This window comes from Salvia splendens, chromosome 13, assembly GCF_004379255.2.
Source record: "Salvia splendens isolate huo1 chromosome 13, SspV2, whole genome shotgun sequence".
NCBI lineage: Eukaryota > Viridiplantae > Streptophyta > Magnoliopsida > Lamiales > Lamiaceae > Salvia > Salvia splendens.
Genome location: NC_056044.1, coordinates 3,800,586 through 3,820,796, shown reverse-complemented (window position 1 = coordinate 3,820,796; position 20,211 = coordinate 3,800,586). Strand labels below are relative to the sequence as shown.

At 37.8% G+C, this 20,211-nt stretch overlaps 3 protein-coding genes across 6 annotated transcripts; all 3 read right to left on the bottom strand.

Moving 5' to 3' along the window:
* Window positions 1–339: 339 nt before the first annotated feature.
* On the bottom strand, window positions 340–6,577 carry LOC121762845 (acyl-CoA thioesterase 2-like). Of its 2 annotated transcripts, none has more exons than XM_042158854.1 (17): window positions 6,420–6,577; window positions 6,209–6,301; window positions 5,707–5,774; window positions 5,532–5,613; window positions 5,177–5,223; window positions 4,971–5,096; window positions 4,639–4,716; window positions 4,285–4,372; window positions 2,720–2,832; window positions 2,085–2,147; window positions 1,950–2,005; window positions 1,423–1,527; window positions 1,270–1,326; window positions 1,041–1,142; window positions 868–916; window positions 706–774; window positions 340–616 (listed from the first exon to the last, which is right to left on the bottom strand). In XM_042158854.1, exons 1-17 carry the CDS (start codon window positions 6,433–6,435, stop codon window positions 539–541), a joined length of 1,290 nt encoding a protein of 429 aa, XP_042014788.1. In that variant the 5' UTR covers window positions 6,436–6,577; the 3' UTR covers window positions 340–538. The 2 variants fall into 2 exon arrangements, with proteins under 2 accessions (XP_042014788.1, XP_042014787.1); XM_042158853.1 differs by having other exon boundaries at window positions 6,209–6,307; window positions 6,420–6,558.
* Window positions 6,578–8,642: 2,065 nt separating this feature from the next.
* Window positions 8,643–11,466, bottom strand: LOC121759993 (pre-mRNA-splicing factor SPF27 homolog). 3 transcript variants are annotated; one of them, XM_042155591.1, is made up of 7 exons: window positions 11,290–11,466; window positions 10,927–11,162; window positions 10,147–10,322; window positions 9,897–9,980; window positions 9,241–9,310; window positions 9,000–9,133; window positions 8,643–8,927 (listed from the first exon to the last, which is right to left on the bottom strand). In XM_042155591.1, exons 2-7 carry the CDS (start codon window positions 11,158–11,160, stop codon window positions 8,876–8,878), a joined length of 750 nt encoding a protein of 249 aa, XP_042011525.1. In that variant the 5' UTR covers window positions 11,161–11,162; window positions 11,290–11,466; the 3' UTR covers window positions 8,643–8,875. The 3 variants fall into 3 exon arrangements, with proteins under 3 accessions (XP_042011525.1, XP_042011526.1, XP_042011524.1); XM_042155592.1 differs by having other exon boundaries at window positions 10,927–11,150; XM_042155590.1 differs by having other exon boundaries at window positions 10,927–11,175; window positions 11,290–11,465.
* Window positions 11,467–16,851: 5,385 nt separating this feature from the next.
* LOC121761588 (40S ribosomal protein S7-like) lies at window positions 16,852–17,535 on the bottom strand. Its single transcript, XM_042157225.1, has one exon. The coding sequence runs from the start codon at window positions 17,519–17,521 to the stop codon at window positions 16,922–16,924; it is 600 nt and encodes a 199-aa protein (XP_042013159.1). The 5' UTR covers window positions 17,522–17,535; the 3' UTR covers window positions 16,852–16,921.
* Between the last annotated feature and the right edge of the window lie 2,676 nt (window positions 17,536–20,211).

Genomic DNA, 20,211 nt, shown 5'->3' with positions numbered 1-20,211 from the left:
TGTATGGGAAGAAAAAGTGGCGGGCCCATTCTTGGGCATGGCAGACCAATGATAGACCTTAGGGCTGTGAAAGGTCAAGACTCAAGAAGCCATTTTGTGGGCCAGAGTAAGTGCAATGAGGCGCCGAGGATGAGGAGAGGAGGGTCGACGCCCACGCAGAGGAGGAGGCCCTAGCTGTTGCTATCATCACGGAGTGAGAGCAATGTGGGAAGAGGATACGGCTAGGGCATGAGGGAAAGAACCTGGAACCATTTGATTTTTGTTGCTGAAACATATATATTCCCATAGGTCTGGTGTTATTTGAATTTTAATATTCAAGCTATATTTCATCCCACTCAATTTTTAAAACAACAATGAAGCTTATAATAGACCAAATTTATATGTTATAGTCGTGTGTGTGGAACACTCAGAGAATTGTTTTAGAGAGAGAATAACTAAACATTTGAAGTAAATTAAATACACATTTATATATCTCTACCACAACACATTTGTCTACATGCGCCAGCTTCAAAATAGACTTGATATATGCCATGAAATTTTACAGTTTGGATTGGGAAGATGGAGCTGGTTCCCTGGCCCTCCTCAATAACCCCTCTTGCGTCAACGAAACAACTAGCTGATAATAACAATTAAATTTATCAGACATTAACTACTTTTAAACTAAATATCTGTCTGTTACATAATGATGTGGATAATGAGTTATACCTCTCCTGTCCGGGAAAACATTTGTCCGGTAACAAATCCACGACCGCGGTGAGCATTTGGACTATCGATCTGAGAACAAACAAAGCGTCATCGGATGAGAGCATTAGAACTTGTGTCACTGTTGATAGGAATAGGAATGGCAGAAGTGAGCTTGCTACTTACCACATATAGCAGCCAATCGTCAGCCCTCAAAGGCTTGTGAAACCACATCCTGAGAGAATAATATACCAACAGATGTATTATGCAGTTAAATATACTGAGAACTCTCTTTATGGAGAATCTGTAATTCGAAGAAAAGGGGGAAAAAGATGACGGTGTGAGAAATATGGACTCACGAGTGGTCTAGGCTGACAGAAGATGACTTCAAACCCTTTTCACGATGTGGGTTTAAACTCACTTGGAGAAAAATCAGATCAGAAGCATAAGCCACCACGCATCTGCACAAAAGTCGAGTGAACTTCCCACCATCAATCCAAGTTGAGAACAGTTCTTATTTGATTTCCCAAAAGTTCAAGTTTCATAAGCGAATAAGTGAGCACAAAGGAACTGCTAAAAGAGACTAACCTGTGCAAAGCTTGATCATCAGAAAGTGTGCCTTTAGCTCTAAACCAGTACCTTAAACTGCAGAGTATAAAACGGTAATGAAAGTGAGAATGCCTTCAAAAAGTATTACTACATCACAAATGAATTTGATGGACAAGAAAAGAATCCAGAGACCTTGGAGGAGATTTTGTGTAATTGGTGGAAGTATTAGGCTCACAGAACCTAATCTCGATGGGCCATGGCAAAAAATCAGTAGTGGCAACCTTGTTCCGGTATGTCCTGCAGCACACGTTAATAGCAAACCAAAGTAAATGACCTATAAGGTTTTAATAAATTTGTGTGTTTGAGAGGACACAATTGATAAGAATGAGTAAGAAAGGGAACAAATCGATCCATATTGAAAGGGGAAAGAGTTGAATAAGCTAGAGAACAATCCACATGGAAGGGTGATATAATAGAATCTAGTGCTGTGGGAACAGAATTGTGGGTGCGGCAAGCCAATACCATTGTCTTTCGTCAAATGAAGAGGAGAAAGTAGGGCATTTTGTGTACGTATTATTTAGCTCAGCTCGAGAACTTATTGAATTTATATATAGCTCTATTTGGTAAAGTTTCTTTAACATTCCTTTGTTTTTGGAATTGGGTCAATTGTGTTCATGGTACTGCTAAAAACACATAATGTTCAAGATAAGAAGTCAGACCTTGGAAGCCGAGGATCAACAAGACGTTGGTCACGTAACTCTTCCATGGATAAAAGCTGAAAACAAAGCAATAATTTAAAATTTTACAGAATATAAAAGACACTAATAAGAACTGATAAGAGCGTATTTCGAAACCTTTTCTGGATCAGACACAGAAGGCATCGTTGCCACCTGGTGAACAAACTGATACTCCTCTTTCTGTATATTGTTCACAGTGTTTAGAAAAAGTTGCAATCACAGAACAAGGATAATAATTCCAAAAGTAAGCTATCAATGACATATTTAGTTTCAGCACTCTCCAATTTTCGCAGCCAGTCATCCTTTTCTTTTTAAAAAGAAGGCCAAATCCCGCATTATCAATCCATACGAAATAAACCCCAGACACCAAATAAAGAGCCCATAATGAATCTCTTCTAGCTTTAAGACTCCACGTACAATGAAATACAACCCATACCATAGCTTTATAGCCACGTTCAAACTTTCAACAATCTAAGGTCTACTCTAAGAAGGGGCTATAATTTTATTTTTGGCAATAAATGAAAATTTTACTTCTCATCATATGTTATTTAGTTCTGATTCAGTTTACTCTTTGTCGTACTTTTGACAGCCTGATAGAGAGCGACGTGATACGACAGGATGGTGACCATAAATAAATCACTGTGCCATCACCTGAACTTTTATAGGATTGCCGATTGCCTACAATTGGCAGTGTGAGCATGTATGTATATGTGGCAGATCAAAGAAGAGCATCACACTTATGATGGAATTACCTGAAAAGAAGCCATCAATGTAAACACGACATTCCCCCTTTGTATAGCATCCACCCTTCGGGTCGCAAAGCTTTTCCCATCACGTACCCGACGCACTTCATATATAATTGGTTCTGAAACCATTATGAAACATCAATTATAATGACATGTTACTTTTAGATCAGCTTATACTAGATGGTGTACTTAGAAAAATGGTGAAATGAGAACACCCATCAAATTTGAGCACAATGATTGTTTATTAGCCATCATAATCATCTCTAGTTCTTAATGAATGTAGACATACTTTGGCTAGCTCCAAACTTTAAAACCCCCTGAACATTGTATATACTTGGTTTCGGATTCAAGAGCTCTGTGTGTCAATCATGTTTTCGTAGCATATATTGCATGTTGCACTTTTAACCTTATTAGCAATTTAATACTCCTAAGAGGCCTAGAAAGGGTTCATCTTAGAATCAATGTTATCAATCTCGTATGGCAGCTTATGACGGTTCGTCTAAAAACCGCCACAAGGATATGGCGGCGTATTAGTATGGCAGATATGGCAGTCAATAATTAAATAAATAAAATAATACTTATATATTTATATATAATTCAAAAATTAGAAAATACTCCCTCCGTCCCCAAAGAATATTCACTTTGGGTGTTCGGCACGAGTTTTAATGCAAAATTAGTAAAGTAAGAGAGAGGTAGAGAGAAAAAGTAAATAAAGTATTGTTAGTGGAGAGTGGGTCTCATCCATTAGAGAGAAAAGAGTTTCAAAAATTAGAAAGTGCATATTCTTGTGGGACGGACGAAGTAATAAAAATATAACATCTAAAGCTCTTAAAACAATTAATAAAGCATAAAATACAACTCTAACCTCCATGTTTCTTGCATAATTCCTCATTCTTAAATGCAGTACGCACGCAATGTTGTCAAATGGCGGATATGGCGGTGCTATGGCGTTTCCACTGCCGAACGACATGCCATAGCGCCATGGCGCCACCATATCCGCTATTTGATAACATGTTAGAATGAAAATCTTAAAATGAAGTTAGAATCCTAAATCAAACTTTCAAATTTTGAAGAACCATAGCATAGCTACAGCTTGAGCACTAATACTTGCTCAATCTCATACTGATTGTTATGGGATGTAATCATTTACAGATCAGGAAAAAAAGGCATTTTTCAGTAACAAGTACTACTACAATTTCTGGGGGAATAACCAACTTCTTGTAAATTCCTAAGAATTGTGTACGTACAACTTCAGGGACAATAACTAACTCCTTGTAAAATCCCTTATATTTATGTAAGTAACAATCTTTAATGGAGTAACAAATTTAGTAACATAATTGATAACACTAATTCAATCCAAATGTTATATAAATTCCAATAATAAATCTCCACCTGAATATTCTCTTTACTCAACCACCAGAAGACATTACGCAATTAATTTTGGAAAAGATCAATACTTAACTAGAGACGTCTTTTGAAGGAAATCACTGAACAAACATAAGCATGCCAGAATTCAGAATTAGCAATAAAAGTAGAGATATTGAGGATATTGAATAGACATGGATACGTACTATTAAAATCTCCAAGAAGAAGGAAGTATGCATGCAAACTGTGAATAATCTTTAAACAATCAACGGTTTTACAGGCTGCAGCCAGTGCCTGCATTCATCATCCAATGCAGACAATCAGTGGAAGAGATCCATCCATAGCAAATTAGCAACGTTAAAGGAAAAAAAGAAAAGGAAAATGTGTAAAAGGCCCATGGTAGGCCATATGGAGGCAAAAGAGATTTAAATAGTAATCTGCCAACAAATTTGAAATATATGCAATGGTACTTGACCAATCACATCATCAATTGTATTTCGCCTCTGAAATGAATTGGAAAGCACGTGATTCTATATTTATTTTTTTAAGGACAGGCTTACCTGTCCGAGAAATTGCCCGCCAAACACTTTTCCAAATTTTGGTGCATCAGGCAAAGTAATACCTTGGAAAATGTTAACCTGTGATGGAGAAGGACATGTACTTTTTAGATTAAACTTTTTGATAACACAACACAGCCAAACAAATACTATAAAAATGAGGCTAACTCAGGGAAATCGAACGAAAGAAAAGCAATCCAGAAGGAGAAGAATCCCTTTAGGATACTACTTTCAAACGAATACTATCAGTTGCCTACTTTCCCCTTGTCAAAACTTTAAAGCAAGAAAACCACCACTTCTAAAAAAAAACTAACTCTTTTGCTATACGGCTATACCTCTATAGGATCCAGTTGTAGAATTCTCTCAATGAGTGGGCGCTTCTCCTGTGCGTCATCCTCACTCCAAATTGATTTCGATTTTAACATATGCATTTTATCATTAGGAAGGACTAGGCAAGTCAGCTGCACAAAGATAGACATGTAATATAAGCACTCCTGCACAATCAGTGGAATATACTTGACATATAAGATAGCAATGCAACCTTAGACAAGGCAAGCACATCTGCTGTCTGAGTCGATGATGACATCCCTGCAATTGAACTTCAGCCTTCAGTATATTCTCATACACTCTATATAGAGATGCATACAAATAATCCTCCTAGAGCCCTAACAAATCCCAAAGCATATGCAAGAGGCAACGGGTAATTACCTTATGTTGGGGATATAGAGTAACAAATATACAATTTTGTTTTAACAAAATGGATGCACAGAGGACGTAAAAGGGAAGTTACACTTCAAGTCTAAGCACTGGTTTCAAAGAACCCTTTGAGTATATGAATCAGATGTAGAACAGGAAATTGAATGCATATGATGAAAAATTAAGCATTGGCATCTAACCATGACCAAAAAAGTCGCATTTCTTCAAATGATATTCAGCGTGATTTTGATCATCAGAATGAAAAGACCCACAGACCTCAGCCTGAGAAGATTTACAAGTACAGTTAAAGAGAGATCACACAATCATAGAGTATACCTCTATAGTCTACAACGAAAATCATTGTTACGGTGTTACCTCTCCTTCCCATATAAAATAAATGCCATCTGCCTCTTCTCCTTCACGAACTATATAATCACCTTGGTCTTCATTATTGTAGGCAAAAAAAAGAGATTAGTTGATAGAAGTAAAAAAACTGCGAATGAGCAAACAAGCAACACTCGAAGTCACTTTTAAAAATGGAAGATTGATAGCTCAATTCTGCAAAATACAGAACCACAAATTAAACAAGTCTTGCAAAGCTAGTTACGCGCTCTTTCAAAGGCATGTGGTTCAGCTCAAGGCTAAATGTCGAAGCCAATGCCAAGCTTGCTAAAAAAATTTACTGTAGCTGTTTTAGCTCAATTCACTTTACTCAAAAATGTCCATATGCAGAGACATAGAGAGATCGATCTAGCATCTGAATTCCATTCGTGTTCGAGTTAATCAAATCTAGTTCCTAGCAATCAATCACATCCAACAATCATCCCGATCAAAAATCCATCAAATGATCAAATTTGATAAAGCAAACACAAATTACCGTAGCGCTTAACAGAAACTACTTCGGCGATCTTCCTCAGAGACGAACTCGGCAGCGTCTGGAGCAGCGGCACACCCCCCAAAAACTCGATCACTGCCACTTTAAACAATTAATGTGAAAAATCCACAAAATTACTCCAAAATAAGATTAAATAAGTAGTGAGGTAACAGAAATAGGGCCTAGATCTGAGAGTGAACAAAAGAAGCAAAACCTAATTCGGGATTCATGGCTACAAAGTTTAGGCAGTTAGCGAGGATCACTCTATTGTCGATTAAGCGCCGCGGAAATTGAATGTGAATTTATCAAGTGTGGAGAGTGTAATCTGGTGCGGGTGGAGATAATGCAATAATTGCGCTCCGACACCCTCGTGAAGCGTGAGCCAATGGATCAGGTTTGAGTCAAACAGCACGTGTGTCTCGTTTGAAATGCGGCCCCGCCGGAGACCCAGTAGTGTTGGTCAACTTCGAAGTTTAGTGGGAAAGTGAATATAGATTTTCAGTTTTCAGTGTGGAAAATGTAAACCCAAATTATGGAGTTTTCAAAATCGAAATTGTATGGAGCTAATAATTATATTGAAATACATTTAATTTCATGTTTTTCTAAACCATTTATTTGAAGGGTTTATAGATTTTGTATTGTACGAGAAAATCTATTTCATTTGTGATCTGAGACGATGTAATTGTGTGTTGAGTAGGCGACCGTGTGCTGTATTCTTTGAAATCTAGGATTCATGAGACGGGCACTTGGGTATTGTTCTTTTTTTAAGAACATATAATTCATTCATAAATAATTAGTCAACGAGAATTACAAATTAGTTCGAGATACATTGGCAAGCGAACTAGCCTCCCCCAGCCCCTCGTGGCCGCACGAACTAGCCTCCCCCAGACGGGTCCAGGCCAGTAAGTTGTCCACCCTCAGACGGGTCCAGGCCCGTAAGCTTGCAAAGCCCCAAGGCAACAAGCCTTGTTTAGGCCCACAGGGGAAATTATTCCCAAGTTGCGCCATCCAGGAGTCGAACTCGAGACCTCCAGGATGGCGCGGTATCCTTGCCACCCTCCTCAACCACTTGAGCTAGGGGGCTTGGAAGGCACTTGGGTGTTGTTCAACTTGGCTTACCTTGCAACTTCCAATTAAAGGGAATTCGCATGTGGTCAGTGCCAATACGACTTACTGTTGCATACTCGCTTGTTCATGTGATTTTTATTCTATATCAATTGTAACTTGTTTTGTTATCTACTGATTCGTCTATAGGACCTGTTTGACAAGTGGGTAATGCCTAGATATAGATACTTATATGACTATTTCCAAGTATTTGGTATCATAGTTAACCTATCATGTAAGTCTGTGTTATCCTCTATGACCCATCTAAGCCCGTAGTTTTTTTTCCTCAAAATACAAGGATATGTATCTCACAAATTTTGTTGGCTAGCATTTTTGCCTCATTTCTTGTCCACCAAACAACGAAAAAAACATCATCTGAGCTTATCTTGATGTGAAGCCCGCATTTCTTATCTTACATTGCAAATCTTGTGTATATCCCATTTTTCTTATCAAACGAGCCCTAAGTATGTAGGTGATACTCTTAGATAGCTTAGACTTAGATCGGTGAAGATCCTAGTAATGCTAGTGTTTCCTAGTGTATCATGTACTTAATCAGTAGATTGTTTTGTTTCTTGGTCTGTATCTCGAGAGATGGACCATCTCTCAACTATGGGACATAGAAGATCTCGTTAATTAGTGAATCTTTGGTGATTTGATTCTTATAATTGTCTTATGTTATTTAAGTGTGGCGTAAAGTTTTTTTTTTGTTGTTGCTTTTACTACATGATTAAATTGATACTTCTATCCTAAATAGTCTTACTTTGGTGTTATTTCTATTATGGGGGTCATAAGGATCCTAGTATTTTAGATGTAGTGGTGTAGTACTATGTAAAGTGAATATAAATAAATTAGTACTCCAATCATTCACATGGGATACTGTGTAAAAAAGGAAAGAAAAAGTGAATAATAAATGAATTACATTCAAATTTTAGTTTTTAACCAATTCTACTTTATATTGTCCGAATTTACATCAACGTTTATTTTTTTGTCATAATTCACAGAAATTTTTGTATAGAATTTAACTTGAGCTTAATTTGTCCGAAGTCCAACGTGAAATCTAAAAGTACAAGCTCTTGATAATAGCCTATAATGGTACTTATAATGGATAGATTTTGGTTAAAGAAAGGACAAGAAAATGATTTGAAGTTATAGTCATGAAACTCAAATGGAATTCTATATATAGGTATTGTCTCACATTGCATTCCGAAGAACCAAGTGACCAACGAAATTTGAAGTTTAAAAAATTAACAGTTCATGTATTTCACTATTTCTACAAAAAAAAACAATTAATTAAAAGCAAAATTTTTTATATACTTAACATTTTTATAGACAATTAACCCACAAACGAATCACATATATATATTAAAAAAAGTTAGTAAAGCCGTCGTGAATTTTACAAAACCATATTAGTAAATCGATGGCCACTGAAAAACTAACAGAGAACAAATATCTTAGCATCAAAATCCATGGAATGACTGGTACACGATACTACATCCCTTTCCCTACCTATTTTTCATGTATCAGATAACAGTAAACTGTCAACAAACTTCAACCAAACCTCATTTTTCAGCTTCCTGCAATAGTTCCATTATCAACATTTGCTTCCAAATTCCATCCCCTGAGTATGATCGTAAGAAACTTGTGAGTGTGGGAAACGAAAGGGAAAACTGACTTATCGGAGATTAATTACCTCTTGGCAGCTTCGATTTTTACTGCTTCAGTATGGGCTTCAATTTCAGCACATGCACTTTCTATTTCGATGTTTTTTAGACAGAGCTCCTTCCATTGTGCAGATAAAGCAGTTAGCTCGTAGGCGGTGTTTTGCTGAATATTTACAGAACAATAATGACATTAGGCATATCATGTCCTGGCGATTTTTCCTTTGCAATGGGAAAAGGTAAAGAAAAATAAAAGAAGCTCTTTTGAAGTACCTGACGATACTTCCTCTCTCGATTGACGGATTCAATATGTCCATTGAGCTCCAGAACTTGAGATTGCATTCTGAAGGAAGTAAAAACATTAGTTGCAAAAGTAGAGCTACAGCAGAGTCTGAAATAAGAGTAAAAGTTTCGAAGCAGGGAGATTAAAAAGGATAAGCACAAATGAAGAGTGTAAAGTAACATCAGAGGTTTGATTATGAGATTATAATTATAGTAGGCTGCTAAGGCAGAGAACTTTGCAAGGCCTTAAAAGAAACTGAAGATAGACGTATTATATGTGATGGATTTGCATGGACATTAGCAAATTTTTAGTTAGCAAACGTCATAGACCTAGTAAACCAAATTGGTAGATCAACTCCCAACTCTGGAAAAGGATTTCAAGGTTCACAAATGATAGGATACGGGTGAAGAATGGAAAGCTACCTGTACCAGTAAAATGCCCAGTCAAGCAGTAAAGCCTGGTTTTTAACAGCTAAAGCTAAAGGTGTTTGAATAATTGATGTTAACATATTTATAACATTAACTTGTAACACATTCATTCAGTTAATTTTAAAAAAAGAATAGCGGAGAACGGAAAAACTGAAAAATGAATGACAAGCAGGACTTTAAGGACTTCCCTATTTCACATTAAGCAGAGAGATATGCACCTTGACAGAAATGCCTCCAACTGTTGATTATACAACTTCCAAACATCAGGACCATGCTTCAGCATCAAATCCAGATTTTCAAGCCTACAGAAAAAAAATTCAAAGGGTAAAAGGCAAGGCACATATGTTCAACAGTTCAAGATAATGGTTGGTACTTGGTAGTATTGTGCATATGAAGGTAACCTTCACTCAAGATGAAATTAATTTTGGTATTAAGATCATATTAGTTTCAATGCAATAACCACATTACCTGATCACTTGATGCTGCAACAGGCGCTGGGCTTTCTGAACTGCTTGCCTCCATGCAGTCTCATCGTTTCGCTTATTCACCGGTGGCACATCAAGCCCATATCTGGATGTATCCATTTGGACAGGGGGTTTCCCAGCTCTAACTCTGTCATATTCCTTTGCAAGCATAGGATGATCCTGAAACAAAGATATGAATAAGAGGCACGAAAGCATCACAGCGTGTCTCTCTCTCTCTCTCTCAAACACACATACAGTAGAGAGATGTAGTCTGCTAATGGTAAAAGTATTAAAGGGGTGCAAATATGATAATCTTCAGAAAAGAAGGAGATCCTCAAAATAAGATTATGCTTTAGAGCCAAAAGTCTGCTAACAAATGTTAAGTTTAACACAGACAAGAAACAGAGGGGAAAGGGGTATGTCATTAGCATCTAACTAGGAGAGGAGAGGAGAGGAGAGGGTGGAGTTAATAACAGTATCACTTCTCTCATAATTCTAGCAATATGCATAAAAAGTTCTCAGAAGAAAAAAATTACCCAATTTCCAATTATATATTCCCCAAATATCAACAGTATTGAGATAATCAATAATCAGAGAAGCATACACTAAACAACTTTCAAGCTAATACCATGCTTAAATTGAAGAGGATGGGAGGTCAATCTTAAAACATCTACTTGTTGATTTCCTCTAAAGCTATCTAACACAGATACAAATGCAAAACTAAAACAAAAATCAAAATAATTATTAACTCGATTAAAATCCCAAATTGAAGCCCTATGTGCACCTGAAAGTTGAATGTGGGGAGAGGGGGGAGCTCTTTGAGGAAATCGGAAGGCTTCTTGGAGCTTAACCGCATCTCCTCTTCCACCAATCGGTCGACTTCTTCTTTAACCTTCGGATTGCCATAGTCGTCATCAATGTACGGCAAAGCATCAATTATTGGAGCTGCCGTCGCTGGAGCCGGAGCCGGCTGCGGTGGCGCCTCCAGCATCAGTATGTCGCCATTATCTGTCGCCATTACTTACAAAAACCCCTGCCGTTAACACTTTGTCAGCTGAGAATTCGCCTCACAATGGGCGCAAGTAAGTATACGATACATCGGAAGCGTAGGTTACGCAATAAATAATCAATTACAACGATTTCTCACCTTCGAATAAAAAATTAGGGTTATGTGCTGCGCTGACTGAGATGGAGGAAGGCCCGGCGGTTAACGGAGGCCAACGGCGGATTACAGTTGCCGAGATTTGCTGAGGCAGTCTGAATTTAGGTTTCCTTTTCGTTTTTGAATAGCGCCTAAATCAAAAATTACCATGCTACATCAGAAATGAGGAAATAGGGTTTATAGGCTACTTTGCCTTTAACGTAACGTAAATGTACACATTTTGTTATCTATTCCATAAATAGGAAAAACGCCGACCTCGTTGGCGTGTTTTAAGTGAAAACGCCACCCGTATTGGCGTTTTACAACGTATGTGTCGTCGTATTGCATGTACGTTGAAAAACGCCGATGTGATTGGCGTTTTTCGTTCAGGCATTTCATCAAACACTTGGAGGGCATTTCCACGTTTCATTGTGTTAGTATGATAAATTTGGTTTTGATTTATCACATGCAGATTTCTGTCGAGTTTGTGGGAATGTAAGAGTGAATTCTGAAACTCTCGCAATAAATTCTGAAACGCTCGCAATTTTTGGTTTTATATACTTTATCCGTCCATGAAATAATGTTATTGGCATTTTTCATTTTACCAAAGTCATGAAAATTAGAGTGTGATTTGTACATTTTTTCTATAACTGTGAGTTTTGATTTTTATGAAATTTATAAAGTTAAATTTAAAAACTTTCATGTATTAAAATAAAACTATATATACAAAACAAAATAAATAACACTAAATATGTACTCATATGAGGATGAATGATGATACTCATGTTTACAAATGATATGTAGTAGCATATCCATTTTTTTGTTTTTGATTTTGTTTTTGTTTTGATATGTGTAGTATAATTCTAATGCCGTGCACTACATATCTTAGCTCAAACACCAACAATTTTTACCACAAAATTTGAATCAGACATTTATTATTCATGGTTCATCATTTACTTTTTTTTAATTCGTCATTTTTTATTAATCTTCAATTTCATATATTTATCAAAAAAAATTCATGTTTTAAAATTAAAATAAATTAATAAATTTTTACAAAAATAAAAACTAAAATTTCAAAAACTACTTAATTTGAAATACAACAAAAAGATACTAATTCTCCTATAACACGAATTCATGAGAGACAATGTTGAACTTGGGAGAAAGATACTAATTCTCCTATAACACGAAAATATTGTTTATCCAATCAATCGTAAATCTAGTTTGATTTTAAGTTTGCCCTCCAAGTGTTTGATGAAATGCCTGAACGAAAAATGCCATCAAGATTGGCGTTTTTGACGAAAAACGCCAATCCCACTGGCGTGTATAACTTAGGAGAATTTTTGGCCTTTTTTTCACGAAAGGCAACATGAAAAACGCCACCCGAATTGGCGTTTTTTAAAACACGCCAGTGGAATTGGCGTTTTTTGTCAAAAACGCCAACCACGTCGGCGTTTTTCAACGTACATGCAATACGACGACACATACGTTGTAAAACGCCAATACGGGTGGCGTTTTCACTTAAAACACGCCAACGAAGTTGGCGTTTTTCCTATTTATGGAATATATAACAAAATGGGTACATTTACGTTATTTTAAAGGCAAAGTAGCCTATAAACCCGATTTCCCCCATAAGAAATCGCATTAGTTTGGATTTTAATAATTTCATTGGACGTGTGGAATAAAAGGTAGTAAGTCTAATTTTGATTTTTTTTTTTTTTTGGTAATGAATTTGATAATAATTTTATACTACTCTTTTTCTCTTCGTCTATTGTTAATGATGCACTTTTCTACATGATTTAATAAAATGACATTTAATTAGTTACATATATAATAAATTAAGAAACACAACGTAACAGAAATTAAAAGGTATTTTTATTTATTTTAATTGCGTGCTTTATTGGTGATTCTTAATTTTAAAAAATACCACAATAAATTTAAAACAGGCAAAATAATTAAAAGGCTGAGAAATTGCAGTAAAGTTCTTCACAATATTTAATAGTAGTAATATTTTTTTATGCTTATAATATCTACTCCATTCTTTTATGCTCTATCTTTTTTCTTAGTTTACAATATACAATTTCGATAAACTGGTTGAGCCGTTTAAGTCTGCTTAGATAAATATCCAACTGAAATCGAAAAAACAGAATTTTCTTTTCAAAAAAAAAAAGAAAATGAGCTACCAAATTGTTCGAACCGAAATTACTAATTTTTTGAATCTTTTGTCTTTCTTGCGGAAATAAAGCAAAACTGGTACTAGTATAAAAAGAAGTGAGATTTAATTAAATCTGATCTAGTAATTTGGGTCTGATCGGGAAAACGTAAACAAATCTGTTGAAAAGTAAAATGCGGAAAATAAAATACTATTGCAGAAAGTAAAAGATGAGGAGAACTTTAAAGACTACATTATGAATGACTTGAATTCTATTCTCTCCATGGTTATACAACTATATATTGACTCTAATTCTAGCTAAATATGGAAAATATATTCTAATTATACTAATATCCTTTTATTTGATTTTCCATATTCTTTAATTGATTTCCTTCAATATTCTTGCCATAATTTCATCAATTGCCTTCTTGTTCTCCAATCAATTCATTTCCTTATTTCAACACTCCCCCTCAAGTTCAGTATCGAGTTTTTCGACCGTTAACTTGCACGATCTTTAGTTTGATAAATAGTTTATACTCGTATTTAAGAGTTCTTCAATTTCCATTGACAGTTTATGCTCGTATCATAGAGCTTCTTCAATTCATCATTGATAGTTTAGGCTCGTATCAAAGAGTTATTGAAAATTTAGACTCGTTTCAAGGAGCTCTTCATTCATCATTGAAAGTTTAGACTCGTTTCAAGGAGTTCTTCAATTTTTTGTTGACGGTTTTAACTCGTGTCAAGGAGCCAATCTAGACAGTTTTAACTCGTGTCAAGGAGCCAATCTAGACCGTTTTAACTCGTGTCAAGGAGCAATCTAGACAGTTTTAACTCGTGTCCGTGAGCTTGTCTAAACAGTTTTTACTCATATTTAGGAGCTATCTTAGATAGTTTTAGCTTGTATCCCGGAGCCATCTTAGATAGTTTTAACTCATATCTAGGAGCCATTTTAGACAGTTTTGACTCTTGTCGATGAGCTAATTCTGACAGTTTTGACTCTTGTCGAGGAGCTAATCTGACAGTTTTGACTCTTGTCGAGGAGCTTATCTAGACAGTTTTTGCTCGTATCTAGGAGTCATCTTAGACAGTTTTAACTCATATCTAGGAGCCAATTCAGACCATTCTCGGTCCATTCCAAACTCAAACTATGAGTCCATTATAGTGTTGCCCACGGTTCAAAAACCGGCGGTTCCGGTTCGGAACCGCCGGTTTCGGTTTTGTCGAAGGTGGAATCGGAACCGAACCGTGAGGCTATTTCACGGTTCCGGTTCCGGTTCGAAAATTGGCGGTTCCGGTTCCGGTTCGGAACTGCCGGTTTTTCCGGCGGTTTAGGCGGTTACGGTTCGGAACCGGCGGTTTCGCGGTTCGGTTTTTTTTTTTTTAATTTGAAATTTAGATTTATATAACAAATTGGAACAAGACAATGTATAATTCAAATAGAAATACGGCGAATAAGGAGAAAATGATATCAATTTTATTGAGTTTGAGTTGTAACGGACAACGATACATTACAAATTACAATACATATACATAATACATCTACAAGACTACAACTACAAGTATACAAGTATACAACATACAACAATGTAATATAATTTACATTGAAAAAAATATGAAATGGGGGAAAAAAAATTGAAAAGGACTTGAGCTCAACTTAAACTTTCAAAGTTAAACTTTTCAAATTTAAGTTGAGTTGCCTATGTATCCACAATTTTATTGAGGAAAACCGTCGGAATCGCCGGTTTCCGGGCGAAAACCGCCGGTTTACGGGACAAAACCGCCGGTTCGGTCAACAAACCGTCTGCCAAAAGCTGCGCCATGTCGCCTCGTGTCCCGCGCCGCCTCCGACAGCCCCTGAACCGTCGTTAACCGCCGGTTTTCACGGTTAACCGGCGGTTAACCGCCCAAAAACCACCGGAACCGGCCGGTTTTTCCGCTGAAAAGCTGCCGCCTCCACCTATCCCCCTGCTGCCTTGATTTGCGTGCCTGAACCGGCGGTTCCGCCGGTTAACCGGCGGTTCCGAACCATCCCGAACCGCCGGTTCGCTGACGGTTCCGGTTCGACAAAACTTGAACCTGAACCGGACCGCGACCCGATTTGTAACGGTTCCGGTTCGGGAAATTTGCCACGGTTCCGGTTCGGAACCGGAACCGCCGGTTCCGGTTTGCCGGTTAACCGCTGGAACCGGAACCGGTGGGCATCTCTAGTCCATTATAGACAGTTTTTGTTGACGGTTTTAACTCGTGTCAAGGAGCCAATCTAGACAGTTTTAACTCGTGTCAAGGAGCCAATCTAAACAGTTTTAACTCGTGTCAAGGAGCAAATTTAGACCGTTTTAACTCGTGTCAAGGAGCAATCTAGACAGTTTTAACTCGTGTCCGGAAGCTTGTCTAAATAGTTTTTACTCATATTTAGGAGCTATCTTAGATAGTTTTAGCTCGTATCCCGGAGCCATCTTAGATAGTTTTAACTCATATCTAGGAGTCATTTTAGACAGTTTTGATTCTTGTCGAGGAGCTAATTCTGACAGTTTTGACTCTTGTCGAGGAGCTAATCTGACAGTTTTGACTCTTGTCGAGGAGCTTATCTAGACTGTTTTTGCTCGTATCTAGGAGCCATCTTAGACAGTTTTAACTCATATCTAGGAGCCAATTCAGACCATTCTCGGTCCATTCCAAACTCAAACTATGAGTCCATTATTTTAATTTCTTTTATTTCTTGAGCCTAATAACTACTAGGCCCAAATTTATTTCTCCTTTTTGAAGACCCTAACAATGAAGACGTGAAACCATCAGCCTCCTTTATGTTTCTTCATAGGTCTTTTCTCGGTGACATACTCTCAATCCATGCCACCTCTGGCGAGTAATCGCCAAACTCTGTGGAGCCTCTGCTCCGTATGTCATTATTCTCTGACAATACTTTTGGTCGTCCATCCGAAGTCTGCTCATTTCTCGACGGTGAGAATTCTCCCGTCACTCCTTCAATCCAGTTTCTATTTCTTCAACAGCCGACGTTTCGCGACCATTGTGCGTCCCCCATCTCTGTGTGGCGACACTATCTTCTCCCATTTAGTTTAAGAAGGCCTCATCTTCTCTTATTGGCTTTGGCTTTTTCCGCGGTTGTTCCTTTAACATCATCTTATGGCAATGGGTTCTCAACGTCTTCTCGACGACAACCCATTCCCACCAACTCTTCACAACGGCTGTGTGGCGACACTATCTCTCTCCCCCTGCCACCCAGACGTTGGCTGCTCTGCCTTCGTCCTCGAAAATTCTCTCCTTAATTCAGAGATTGAATCGTTTGGCAAGAGGTTGATATCTCCGCTCTGCCAAACACTTCATTATAACGTGAGTTCACAGCCTCTCACGACTGCCACCTCTTCGGCAGTAGATTCTCCTTTCTCGGTTGCTTCTTCTTCTTCGGACCATTTTTGCCTGAAGCTATCTTCTCTTCTCTGGCATAGGCGCTGCTCCAATCATCTCGAATAATTATCCGGTTGCGGCTAACCTCTCCCCCTCGGCCGGATAATTCTTCGGCTGCTTTGTCTTCTTACGCTCCACTGTGGGGAATTCAAAGCCAACATCTTTTCCAGAAAGCTTCATGTACACCCTAGCAAAAGTTTCTAGCTTATTTTCAGTATCATTCCTCGACTTAGGATCCAAGAACACCTTCATGATCTTTGATCCATCAAGTCTGTATCTGATACGTTTTCTAACAATCTCAGCAGGGTACACACCATCTTCAAGCACAGCTTCGTGGACTGAAGTGAGTTTGCGGGGATCGAGGCCTTTGGACAGCAGAGCCCTCCTGGTAGCAACAAAAATGACATCCTTTCCACTGAATTTCTTCTCAAGCTCTCTAACAAGCTTTGGGTGCACCTTGCGGAAAGCTTTCCTCAGTCTGTAGGGAGCATGGATTACAACAGCAACATCAATTTGCACTGCAGAGTTGATATAGAGGTCTTTCAATTCACTGTTAATGTCTTGGTTGGTGTTTTCCAAATCAAACAAAGCCTGTGCAACCGACTCCTCAAATTCAGTGGAATCAGCATCCCTGTCTTCGTGAATTTTTTGCAATGCGGTAAACATATTGACTTCTTGGCGGAGGAAAATCCAAACTTCGGCGCCGCGGGGGCTGTTCGAAATTCAACCGCGGAGAAATCAACATCGTTGTCTCCGTCCCGCCACGCGCTACCATCGTTTACAGCGCCGCCGCCAGCCATAGAGGCGGTCGCTGCCTCTGCTTGTGTCACGACCGCCCATACAAAGGGGTACCACAACCGCGGCGATCATGACCGACATGCATGGATAACGGTTTAAAATAAGACTTAATTAACTTAAGAGGAAAACAACCTAGTTATAAGAAGTTTAAGGTTATAAAATTTTTTTGAGAAGACTTAAGGTAAAATGCTTTTAAAAGAGCAACGGGAAAAAATAGACTTATGAAATAAACCAATTAATAACTAAGGTAAAACAAACATTTAACTTAAATCTTAGAAAACACCATTTTCAAAGGACAACGTAAATACTTGTTTGAAACCTAACACCACCATACATGTTCAAACACAAAATTTAAAGAGAAGGTTAAGGTTTTGAGACATAGTTCGAATTATAGCAGCGGAAAAACAATAAGGTTAAAGGAGAGTCAAGGATAACGACCTATGTATGGAGACACAACGCATCCTAAGTACTTAAGCCAGCTCAACATCCACTGCAACATCCCGCTCAACCTGCACATAAAGAAAATAATATGCAGGGCTGAGTACTTGTTGTACCCAATGGGCTATGCCGAAAACATTTTAATAAGTTATGTCATCCATACCAGTGATCTCGAGTTTTATATAGTAAGAAATATCACGAGAAACACAAAAATTCAAGTCTGGCCAGATAATTTATCTCCCCACTTTTCACACCAATCCATCAATCACAATCACAGTGCGGCAAAAGTGTGGCCACACTATTCGCCCACGAGACCGGCCGACTAGCAAGGACGGCTCACGATCCCACCAGTGTACACAGCCTGATAGGGTTTGCGGTCCTACTCAGACCCGAATTCGTTTCATAACACAGCCATATAGCCTAACGGAGTAAACTCATACGAACTAGGCATCAGGCACAAAATCTCATAATAAAATAACATGTCATGACATAACAGTTAAACCACCCTTATAACGCCACATAGCATTTTCGGAAAAGTAAAGAGGTTGAAAAGAAAGCCCACCTCGATCGCTTAGCAGATTCACAACCCAACTTATAGCAACTCTCGATCCTCGAGTTCACGAGTACACAACACCCTTGTCAACGACAACACAAGTCAGCCTTCCACAACAACATTTTACTATGCATGTCCTATCGTGTTCTTTCTCATCGTTTTTCTCAAATTCCCCAACCCAACATACGTCACAAAGGTGTAAAGACACACGTAACACATTCCAACTTATCACAAGTGATTTCAACATTTAAACACGTTCCTTGGACATATATGCATCATATAATACTTTTAAACTTGAAACTAGGTGTCATTTTAACAAGGCAGAAAACTGGCAGAACTGCGCGACCGTTTTGTAAAAATCACTATAAATTCACCCGACCCCAAAAGAAGCTAAATTTTGGTCACAATACAGAGGACACATTCAAGTTCATCCATGAAAATTTTCACATCGAAATCACGTCATTTAGTCAGTCCTATCACATAATAAACTCTCTGGTCGGAACACACAATTTCTGACAGCACTGCGCAGTTCATTGGAAAAAAATTCACCATAAATTCATTCAATGCCCAAAAAGGCTGAAAATTTAACACGACTCAGAAAACACTTCAAATTTTCATATAGTTCAAGAATCAAATCAATCGGAGGTCATTTGGTCGGTCAAACAGAAAAAGAAACATTCTGGGCAAGAACACAAGTTTCTGGCAGATTTGTGCAGTCAATTTCAAAATTTTATTAAAAATTCATTTTTCGATAAAAAGGGTTGAAATTCACACGAGACACAGGAAACACCTTGAAGTTTACTCAGTAAAAATTTCATAGCAAATCTCATTCGTTTGGTGGGTCAATTACAGATCATAAGCTGCTGGTCGTGCACCACAGATTTCAGGTTCAAGGTTTGTAAATAGGGTTTTCATCCTCCATCACACAACCACCAATTTTTCATGCTCGAAATCACATAATCATGCTTACATGTTTCTCATACACATATTTGCACATAAACTCACATCATTCACCAATACTCCAATCCAATATCACATGGTTTCAATCAAACACACAATACCATCCAAGTTCTTACGAAAACACACTTTTCCCCGTTAAATCTTGCGATCTATCAATCCTACAACCACTACATGCATGTAGGACTCAAGAACATGGTTCAAACAGAAAAGGATGAGGAAAAGTGAGCAAATATACCTTATTTTACAGAAACAAATCGGTAGAAGCGAAGAACGAAGTGATCCATCGGAAACTCTTGAAGGTACTTTCAATGGTTGCAAGAATAAGCTTGAATGGAGGATTTTTTTGGAGAGAAAGAGTGGGCGAGGAGGAGAAAACGTGTGAGGGAGAGAGGGAGAAGGGGTGGGCGATTTTTTTGAGGGAATGAGGGCTAGGGTTTAGTTTAGGTGTTTTTTGTAGTATTAGGTTAAAGTTTAAAGAAATATTTAATTAATTATGGAGGAATAAAATAATGGCCAAATGAAATAAAAGTCCCATAATTAAAAGAATAAAATAGGCATGTGGGAAGGGAGGAATTTTCGAAAATTCCATGTAGCACACAACAAGGAA

Bases quoted from the DNA above. Each gene is read 5' to 3' on its own strand.
- LOC121762845 (XM_042158853.1), bottom strand. The intron at 2,148-2,719 runs GTAATTCCATCA...AACAATATACAG, and splicing joins CATTGATGGCTTCTTTTCAG to AAAGAGGAGTATCAGTTTGT. The intron at 1,327-1,422 runs GTCTCTGGATTC...TATACTCTGCAG, and splicing joins TACACAAAATCTCCTCCAAG to TTTAAGGTACTGGTTTAGAG.
- LOC121759993 (XM_042155591.1), bottom strand. From the start codon at position 11,160: ATGGCGACAGATAATGGCGACATACTGATGCTGGAGGCGCCACCGCAG. The intron at 9,981-10,146 runs GTAATGTGGTTA...TTTTTTCTGTAG, and splicing joins TTGCAGCATCAAGTGATCAG to GCTTGAAAATCTGGATTTGA. The intron at 9,134-9,240 runs GTACTTCAAAAG...GTAAATATTCAG, and splicing joins GAGAGAGGAAGTATCGTCAG to CAAAACACCGCCTACGAGCT.
- LOC121761588 (XM_042157225.1), bottom strand. From the start codon at position 17,521: ATGTTTACCGCATTGCAAAAAATTCACGAAGACAGGGATGCTGATTCC.